At 42.0% G+C, this 11210-nt stretch overlaps 1 protein-coding gene across 1 annotated transcript; it reads left to right on the top strand.

Annotated features, from left to right (window-relative positions):
• Window positions 1–2811: 2811 nt before the first annotated feature.
• On the top strand, window positions 2812–10749 carry ing3 (inhibitor of growth family, member 3). Its single transcript, XM_084345222.1, has 12 exons — window positions 2812–2937; window positions 3079–3150; window positions 4628–4728; window positions 4826–4891; window positions 6474–6570; window positions 6917–6988; window positions 7934–8050; window positions 8201–8364; window positions 8531–8721; window positions 9073–9265; window positions 9608–9646; window positions 10463–10749. The coding sequence occupies exons 1-12, from the start codon at window positions 2910–2912 to the stop codon at window positions 10577–10579; spliced, it is 1257 nt and encodes a 418-aa protein (XP_084201348.1). The 5' UTR covers window positions 2812–2909; the 3' UTR covers window positions 10580–10749.
• Window positions 10750–11210: the final 461 nt, after the last annotated feature.

Here is an 11210-nt window from a genome sequence, read left to right as displayed (position 1 = left end):
ACTGTAACACTGACTGTTTATAACTGAACTGTAACACTGACTGTAACTGGACTGTAACACTGACTGTAACTGAACTGTAATACTGACTGTTTATAACTGAACTGTAACACTGACTGTTTATAACTGAACTGCAACACTGACTGTAACTGAACTGTAACACTGACTGTATATAACTGAACTATAACACTGACTATATAACTGAATGTAACACTGACTGTAACTGAACTGTAACACTGACTGTATATAACTGACCTGTAACACTGACTGTTTATAACTGAACTGTAACACTGACTGTATCTGAACTGTAACACTGACTGTAACTGAACTGTAACACTGACTGTATATAACTGAACTGTAACACTGACTGTAACTGAACTGTAACACTGACTGTATATAACTGAACTGCAACACTGACTGTAACTGAACTGTAACACTGACTGTATATAACTGAACTGTAACACTGACTATATAACTGAACTGTAATACTGACTGTAGCTGAACTGTAACACTGACTATATAACTGAACTGTAACACTGACTGTATATAACTGAACTGTAACACTGACTGTATATAACTGAACTGTAACACTGACTATATAACTGAACTGTAACACTGACTGTATATAACTGACCTGTAACACTGACTGTTTATAACTGAACTGTAACACTGACTGTAACTGAACTGTAACACTGACTGTATATAACTGAACTGTAACACTGACTGTAACTGAACTGTAACACTGACTGTATATAACTGAACTGTAACCACTGACTGTAACTGAACTGTAACACTGACTGTATATAACTGACCTGTAACACTGACTGTTTATAACTGAACTGTAACACTGACTGTAACTGAACTGTAACACTGACTGTATATAACTGAACTGTAACACTGACTGTATATAACTGACCTGTAACACTGACTGTTTATAACTGAACTGTAACACTGACTGTAACTGAACTGTAACACTGACTGTATATAACTGAACTGTAACACTGACTGTATATAACTGACCTGTAACACTGACTGTTTATAACTGAACTGTAACACTGACTGTAACTGAACTGTAACACTGACTGTATATAACTGAACTGTAACACTGACTGTATATAACTGACCTGTAACACTGACTGTTTATAACTGAACTGTAACACTGACTGTAACTGAACTGTAACACTGACTATAACTGAACTGTAACACTGACTATATAACTGAACTGTAACACTGACTGTATATAACTGAACTGTAACACTGACTATATAACTGAACTGTAACACTGACTGTATATAACTGACCTGTAACACTGACTGTTTATAACTGAACTGTAACACTGACTGTAACTGAACTGTAACACTGACTGTATATAACTGAACTGTAACACTGACTGTAACTGAACTGTAACACTGACTGTATATAACTGAACTGTAACCACTGACTGTAACTGAACTGTAACACTGACTGTATATAACTGGACTGTAGCACTGACTGTAACTGAACTGTACTACTGACTGTTTATAACTGAACTGTAACACTGACTGTAACTGAACTGTAACACTGACTGTATATAATTGAACTGTAACACTGACTGTTTATAACTGAACTGTAACACTGACTGTAACTGAACTGTAACACTGACTGTATATAACTGAACTGTAACACTGACTGTTTATAACTGAACTGTAACACTGACTGTAACTGAACTGTAACACTGACTGTATATAACTGAACTGTAATACTCACAAACACTCAATAAAATCTATTTTAAGGTGAATTACATCACTGCACAGTTTAATGTTAAAAATATTCTCCAGTCTAAAACATGTTTTATTTTTGTCTCCAGAACCATCAGCTGGTTCCAGCTTGACAGTTCTGACCAGTGCAAGAAATTAGCCGAATGACATCAGCCCGCCATGAATATGTTGGACCCTTCATTATTTACATAATTTCTCAGAATCTGAACACGGCAGGCTGAGTTCCACTTTGTACAGGACGGCGGTTAATTCAGGGAGTTTGGATCCTCGTACCAGTTTGTATTTAACAATACTGACAGTAGATGTTTGTGTTTGGCCTGTTGCCCAACATTTACATTTAATTTTTACTTAATTATAATTAATGTATTTGTCATTCCAGTCTGACAAAAGAGTCGTTACAGAGTCTGAAACTGTTTCCAAAAAGCAGTAAGTGTTTTCACATCAGCTGTTTGATCAGATACTCTGTTACTCTGTCTCAATGCAGAAGTCTGGATACAGTTTATATTCATTTATTCTTAAAAAATTATTCAACAATGCAACAGTGCTTGTCAGTGCGTATCTCATTTTAGCATGTCAGAAAGTTTTCCATGGGAAGAATAATCATTCTCTTTATGTCCTGTATGTACAAAAATTACACAAAACAGAATATGAACTGAAAAGCACAGAATGATGTTTAAATATTTATAATTGTTCTAATCTTGAAAGTGTAATCCTTATTTGTTTTTCCTGGTAATTATTTTTAACTGGAGTCTTATAGCCATGTTGTAGTTCACCACACATGTGAGGGATGTGGGATTTGCTGAACATCATCAGTATATAGTGTTAGCTGATGTTTAATTATTGCCTTAAGGTGGAAATACACTCTAACAATAATACATATTCAAATAAAATCATCTGGAGATTGATTTGAGGATATTTTACAGGAGAAACATTGCAGGCACGTATTGAACTACCACTCCCACAATGCATCTGTTCTGAGAACGCAAATCAACGCCCACTTATGTCTCAACCAATCAGAGCCCAGGCAGTCGTGTGCGTCACATTGTGTGACCTCAGATTTTCGGGGTATTTTTGTGATCGAGACAGCGGCTGGCGGCGCCATATTGAAAGAAGACAATTGTTCCATAAAACGCTCAAACCGTCAAATTCAGCGCCATGTTGTACCTGGAGGATTACCTCGAGAGTGAGTATGGGACTCGAACTAAGCGGCAGAGGCTTTTTTGGCGCGTATTGTCGGTTGTGTGTGTGTTATTTTTCGGCCTGTGTGGCTCCGGCCGTTAGCCTAGCCGTGCTAGCAGGGTAACCGCTTTTTCTTCTCTGGCAGTGATCGAGCAGCTTCCCATGGACCTCCGCGACAGGTTTACGGAAATGAGGGAGATGGACCTGCAGGTTCAGAGTACGTACACACCGCCGGGTAACGGCACGGTGCACCGGTGTGAACACACACTTTAACACACACACACACACACACACACACACACACACACACACACAGTGAACAGATCTGTGACGGCTCATTCAAACAATACAGCAACATTACAGTCAGCCATTAGCATGAAGTTAGCAGCGCCGGCTAACAGCAGCGCTGATGAAACAGACTTTAAAGGAGCAGTCTGTAGTTTTATGGAAGACATTTTAATGAGAAGAGAAAGATCTTCAAACTAATAAATAATCAAACTGTCTTTGTTTTCATGACTCAATCAACAAACCGACCTTAAAGGACAACACAGTGTGTATTGTTTTACTTTGTTTATATGTGGCGGACCCTGCCACCTGCTTGTTTATTCACTGATGGAAACAGTTTGTATTATTACCTCTTAAATATTGTGAATATTACACTTCTTCTACAAAGTACACAGTGGTGCTTTAAACTGGAATGAATCTGAATGTATTTTAATGCCAACACTTCTGTACTTTTACTCAGGTTATTGTTGACGCAGGACTTTTATTTGTAGTGGAGTATTTTACTCTGTGTTGATTGAGCTACGAATATTAACAAACTTAACAAACACATATCTGTTAAACTGATCAACGTGATGTTTTTGACTATTTTATGCAGTCCTGTTGATTTCAATGATCAATCTGTTGATTATTTTCTTAATTAACCTGTAAACAGTATAAAAACGCTGTCACATTATCAGTAATATTCGGCTCAGTGAAAGAAAACCTGTAAATGTTCACATGTGAGGGGAAGTTATATGATAATTTTACTTCAGTGGTTAATCGTTTATGAAAACTGACTTGTTTCATGTATGAAAGGTCAGAAAACAGAACAATGTTGTCTCAGAGACAGAAGTGTGTCTTCAGGTGATGTTTGTCACCATGTCAGGTTTTATCATGACCGGACGCATTCACGATAATATTATCACAATATCTGCTGGAGATTTGGAGAGAGAAAATGCTTTGAGTTAGATGTTTCTTTAACTTTGTTTACTGTGTTTTCTCTTTTGTTGGCACAAAGCACCAGAGTACAGAAAACAACCAGATGAACTGATGAAGAAAAGATTCATGAGTCTGAACATCTACACGATATTATAATATCCTTAATATCGCAGTTATCATCAGTGTCGGTTTATTGTTCCACAGAACTTCACTGTGAAACAGAAAAACACAGAATCCTCCCTGCAGGTTTATAATAATAATATTAATAATGTAAAATGTTATAATGACCTTATTATCTGCTTTACGTTAGTTATGATCACTGTCGGCTGAGTGTGGAGGTCGTGATGTTCCACCAGTGTTTATATCTGTAATGAATGTAAACGAGGTGAACTGGATATAAAGTGTGTTTCATTGTGTTATTAAACCACAGTTTGTGTATTTGTGTTGTCTGTATTTAAATGTCACTGACTGTCCGTCTCCGTCCCGTCCAGATGCCACAGATCAGCTGGAGCAGAAGGTGATCGAGTTCTTCGTCAACGCCAAGAAGAACAAACCGGAGTGGAGAGAAGAGCAGATGGAGGTCATCAAAAAGGTCCGACAGCGCTGAGTGACTGTAGAATGAATGTGCTCATTGATTATTAATCACAGTCACATTAACAAACACTTAATGAGTCTGAACTGTGTTTCAGGATTATTACAAAGCTCTGGAAGATGCAGATGAGAAAGTGCAGCTGGCCAATCAGATTTATGATCTGGTGAGTAACACGAAGTGTGTTCACTGAGGATAGCTACTGAAACCAGGTATTAAACAGGCCCAGCCCAGTTCTGTGGTACTGATGAGCTCTGACATTAACGGTTCTTTTCATGGAGAGCAGTAGTGTAATAAAATAGAATACATTATCAATACAGCTGTTCAACATCAACACGCAGAAAAGCAATATTTTAATCTGTATCCAAGCACACGTGTTGTGTCTTTGAAATCAGACGTCCACAGAGCAGAAAATATGAGTACGAGTGTGTTATATACAGCTGGATCAGCACTGGGAAAGTCCTGGAAATGTCCTGGAAAAGTCTGGAAAACAGTGGAAAGCCTGGGAATATTTATTTATTGATATTTGATTCGTGTCCACTGAGATATCAGTGAGTTTATAGTCAATCTACTGTTGTTGTAGAAACAATATATTTAAAACATTCAGTTCTATTCCTGTTCTTAAAAAAAGCATCATTGCATAATGTAAATAAAACTGTAAATGTATTGATAAAGAACTGAACAGATAAGGTATCAATACGTTTAGTTTATTTGACATAGACTGACTAATGTCTGTGCTGCAGCAGAAACCATCTCTCCAGAGACGGCGGTCACAAAACGAAAGCTCGGAAGAAGAAAATAAAATAAACATACAAAGACAGTACAAGTACACAAAGACAGTACAGTTACAAAGACAGTACAAGTACACAAAGACAGTACAAGTACACAAAGATAGAACAGTTACAAAGACAGTACAAGTACACAAAGATAGTACAGTTACAAAGACGGTACAGTTACACAAAGACAGTACAGGTACACAAAGACAGTACAAGTACACAAAGATAGTACAGTTACACAAAGACGGTACAGTTACACAAAGACAGTACAGGTACACAAAGACAGTACAAGTACACAAAGACAGTACAGTTACAAAGACAGTACAGTTACAAAGACAGTACAAGTACACAAAGACAGTACAGGTACACAAAGACTGAACAAGTACACAAAGACAGTACAGTTACAAAGACAGATTGAATCAGAGGTTTGTGTGAGAACAGTGTTGTTTAATTTACCACCTTTATTAAAAACATTCCAGGTGTTTCACTTTCAGCTCGGTGGGTAAACAGACCAATAAGAGTAGTCGTATTAATAATACACTGTTGTGAACTCGGGTAGAAACCTGCTGATGTTGGACATGTTTAATACTAACATGTTTTCAATGACCTTTTCAGATTGTATTAATTAACATGACAGACTGATCAATACATGATGTGACTGCAGTCAGAGAAGCTGCTGCTGCTGTTGAGGATCAAAAACATGATCAATATTAACGAATGAAACCTGTTCATTCACTGAACAATGTGACTGTAGTTCACTGCCACAGCCACTAGAGGGCAGTCAGAGACTTCACAGTGAGGAGAGATACATGATCAATCAGTCAGTGATGTCACAATATAGGTCTGAGCTTACACCTGATCAGCAGCTCAGTGTCACATGATGTCATTTATCAGACAGAATGAGCCTTTAGTGATGGTTTCACGTCTCCGTCATCGTCCTGAGCTCAGAGTTGATCCTTCTCTTCCTGTCAGGTGGACCGGCACCTGCGTAAACTGGACCAGGAACTGGCCAAGTTTAAGATGGAGCTGGAGGCCGACAACGCCGGCATCACTGAGATCCTGGAGAGACGTGAGTCACCAGCAGCTGTTTAATGTTCTGATTAGTGATGTTCTGATGCTGACAGCAGAACCTGAGGTGCCTCTGATACCACCCGACATGTTGGAACCAGAATCAGTGACACGAGTCGGTGCTGTGATCTGATACCGTGTGATTTATTTAAAAGAAACAGGACCCTGTATGAAACGTAACATCTATACAGAGTCAGAACCAGGAAGATGAAACTTCTCCTTGATCATCTCTAGTTGTTTGGTTCTGAGCCACAGATGATTCATATCCAGCTCGAGCTCTTCTGACGCATCAGAGGAGCTGAGATACTTTAACTTCCTGCCTGTCTTCTTCTTGTTTGTCTCCTCAGGATCTTTAGAGATGGACAGTCCGTCTCAGCCGGTCAACAACCATCATGTCCACTCTCACACCACAGCTGAGAGTAAGTACACCCTCCTGATACCATCTTCCACCAAGAGAACCAAGGGCTGGTTCAGGGCTGGCTCAGTACTGGTTCAGGGCTGGTTCAGGGCTGGTTCAGGGCTGGCTCAGTACTGGTTCAGGGCTGGTTCAGGGCTGGTTCAGGGCTGGCTCAGTACTGGTTCAGGGCTGGCTCATTACTGGCTCAGTACTGGTTCAGGGCTGGCTCATTACTGGTTCAGGGCTGGCTCATTACTGGTTCAGGGCTGGCTCATTACTGGTTCAGGGCTGGTTCAGGGCTGGTTCAGGGCTGGCTCATTACTGGCTCAGTGCTGGTTCAGGGCTGGTTCAGGGCTGGCTCAGTACTGGTTCAGGGCTGGCTCATTACTGGCTCATTACTGGTTCAGGGCTGGTTCAGGGCTGGCTCATTACTGGCTCATTACTGGTTCAGGGCTGGTTCAGGGCTGGTTCAGGGCTGGTTCAACTTGTGAAGAGCAGGTTTGCTTTTCCACGAGTCACTGTTTGCACCTCCAGTTTAGCAGCTTTGTAAGGAACAGCTGTGGCGACCTACATCGACTCTCTACAAGTGTCTCTGGGCCTACATCCAAACATGACTGGTCCTCAGACCTCTGCTGCTTCCATTAGTTAAGATCTGTGGTTAATTGTCCCGTGGATCAGTCAGAACACGCTACACCTGCTCTGATCTTTAAACATGGCAGTCAGAAGCAGTTTCAGTTGGTCCTCGGTGACGATGACCGGCCCCAGCCCTTGATGTAAGCAGTTCTTTGTTCTAGACCAGCAGAGTGTTGGTGCCACTCTGGAACCAGTTTTCTGACTGGTAGCAAAGAACTGGTTCCAGAGTAGCACTGGCTCCGAACCAGCACCTGAACCGCCTCGTTCATTAAAGTCATTAAAGTGATGAGGAGGAGGATGATGATGATGATGATGTGGTGTTGTGATGTCACAGAGAGGAAGTACAGCGCTCCGACTCACCACACTACAGAACATGTCCCAGAGAAGAAGTTCAAGTCTGAAGCTCTGCTGTCCACGCTCACATCGGACGCCTCCAAGGAGAACACACCAGGTAACACCACACACACCTGTTCACCTGCAGCCCTGTGTGTGTGTGTGTGTTTGAGTGAGTGTGTGTGTGTGTGTGTGTGTGTGTGTGTGTGTGTGTGTGTGTGTGTGTGTGTGTGTGTGGACCTCACTGTTACCTGTGTGTCCCCTGCAGGTTGCCGTACCAACAGCACGTCCTCGTCCACCAACAACGTGTACAGCGTGAACTCGTCTCAGCCTCTGGCCTCCTACAACCTGAGCTCTCTGCCGGCGGGGCCCGGGGCCGGAGCCGGGGCCATCACCATGGCTGCTGCTCAGGCTGTCCAGGCCACAGCACAGGTCAGTTTGCACACACGCGCACACACACACTGGACAGTGTGAGGATTTCTGTCAGCTCTTCTGTTTTCTGATCTCTCTGAACCTCTTTGATGGTCGGTGAGACAAAAAGGAGATGTTGTGACCATCAGAAGTGAAGTGAAACTAAAGCTGTGGTTGTTGTGTCCAGATGAAGGAGGGCCGCAGGACGTCCAGTCTGAAGGCCAGCTACGAGGCCATCAAGAACAACGACTTCCAGCTGGGCAGAGAGTTCGCTCTGTCCCGGGACAACACCGGGTACTCCTCCTCTGCTCTGGCCTCCACCCTCACCCAGACCCTCACCCCCACCACCACCTCCGACTCCAGGGGGCGCAAGTCCAAGTAAGACACACACACACACACACACACACTGAGCTGCTAACCGATATATTGCAAGACAATCAAGTAACGATACGTCGCGATGTCTGTAAGTGAAGAAGAAGGAGTACGGTATAGAGACAAAAGGCAGGATTTAGCAGCACCAGTGTATCGATCATCATCACACGTGAGGACGTTTAGTCCTGAGATAACTGCAGACACGTGAATGTTTTAACTGTGGGACTTAAAGTAAAAGTGTGTCCACGTAAAACGAATGTATAAACCTGTAATAAACACATCTGTCCATAACTGACACATGATCACGTCTAACTGATGATCTATAACAAAGATGCTTATCGATCTCGTGTTTTCCAGAAGCAGCATCAAGTCTTCCAACCATCAGTCATCTTCATCGTCCTCCTCTTCCTCCCTGTCGTCGTGCTCGTCCTCGTCGGCGCTGGCCCAGGAGCTTTCCCAGCAGGCGTCGGCGCTGCCAGAGGCCGAGGCCAACAGCCAGGTGGACTGGACCTACGACCCCAACGAGCCCCGATACTGCATCTGTAACCAGGTAACGGCTTCATCAGACCTCCTTCAGATCACAGGCTGCACAGCTGATGGAAGAGCAGAGTTCATCTGACACACACCTGCTGACACACACCTGCTGACACACACCTGTAACACACACCTGCTGACACACACCTGTAACACACACCTGCTGACACACACCTGTAACACACACCTGCTGACACACACCTGCTGACACACACCTGCTGACACACACCTGTAACACACACCTGACCAGTCAGTGTGTACCAGCTGTTTCAGATTATTATGATTTTGAGTTTGTGTGTTAATAAAAATGTGATTTCGTGTTTTTAACAGCTGAAAACTAAACTGTGATATTTTGCAGGTGTCTTATGGAGAAATGGTCGGCTGTGACAACACAGACGTGAGTGTCATGTTTGATTGTTTCTGTGTTATTGACGAGTGTGATGTGATCATAGAGTTTAACTGCAGCATCAGTTATTGATTGATAGGACATGTATGAGCTCCTCCTGCAGATTCATCTTCCCACATTTATTTCACTTTCATTCAAGAACAAATTCCAGCTGTCGTTGATTAAGACAAGATTTGTTCAAATAAAGTCTGAATTCTGCTCATAATGACAAATAAAGTCAGGATTGTAACATTAATCCAGACTGAAGTCAGACTTAAGTGTCTTTGAATCCCAAAAGGAAGAAAAAAATCACACAAGTCAGATTTTTGAGAAGAACGGCAGTGTCATAAGATTCATAAAGTGAATTTTGAGGAAAAATCAACTGAAAGTCTTAAAAATTAAACTTTTTGTCTCCAAAAAAGAAAGAAAATCACATTAACAAGTCTGACTTTTGTCAATAGAACCAAAATCTGATGCAGAGATGTCAGGATTCATAAAGTGAATCCAGATTTTTATTATTCAAACGTTTGATTTGATGGATCCTGAATCTCAGATCCGACTTTCTACATTGAAGTCAAACTGATGAGTTTACAGTTTTCTGTCAGAATAAATAAAGTTTAAATCTGGTCATTGACTCAAAATCTTACAATCTAGACTTTGGTATCTTTTAAGTTTAATTCTGAACGTTAATCCAGACAGAAGAATATAATCACATTCATTATTGAGAGAAAGAAACAAGTGTGATGTTTGTCAACAAAGAGAGAAGCTGAGTCAGCTCCATTATATCATCAATAATATTGATCATCTGTCCTGATTGTTGTCCTCCAGTGTCCCATCGAGTGGTTCCACTACGGCTGCGTGGGTCTGACCGAGGCTCCGAAGGGGAAGTGGTACTGTCCTCAGTGTACGGCCGCCATGAAGAGGAGAGGCAGCCGCCACAAATAGACTCGGCACCGCCTGTCGGCCATGTTGGATTTTTAACCTTCACGTCGTCCTCGTAAAGTACAACGAACCAACAGAGTGCAGAGGTCAGAGGTCAACACGACGCTTCCACCACGCTGAAGACGAATCAAACACTTGGTGCCACAGAAATTACAAACCTGGATTAAAACACAAGAAGATGAAAAGAATTAATCTCTTAACTCAGATAGCGTCATCATCTTCATCATCATCTTCATCTTCATCATCATCATCATCATCATCATCATCATCATCATCATCGTCGTCGTCCTGCGAACACGAGACCAGAACACAACACTTCTGTTTGATTCTCCTCTTTATTAACCCTGACTTCATCAAACTGAAGTCTGAGTTAATCTCACACCTGATCTGAGACGTGAGCTCATGTTGTCTCGTCATGACTCAAACTGTCCCGTGGTGCTGATCCGGATCAGTACAGACAGCCATCGTCACCTGCAGTCCAAGTTTCACTGTGAAAATGTTTGGAAACGGACCGAAAGAAGAAACTCGGACACAAACTCGTCTCCGGCCTCACGGAGCTGATGTGGACAGACGAGAGGTCAGAGGTCGACCTGTCGGATGTAAAGATAGTTTAACTGGAGCAGGACGCTGACAC

The sequence above is a fragment of the Pagrus pagrus genome, assembly GCF_965226575.1.
Source record: "Pagrus pagrus genome assembly, chromosome: 23".
NCBI classification, from domain to species: Eukaryota; Metazoa; Chordata; class Actinopteri; order Spariformes; family Sparidae; genus Pagrus; species Pagrus pagrus.
Note: the sequence above shows the minus strand (reverse complement) of the source record. Positions and strands in the feature narration are given on the sequence as shown.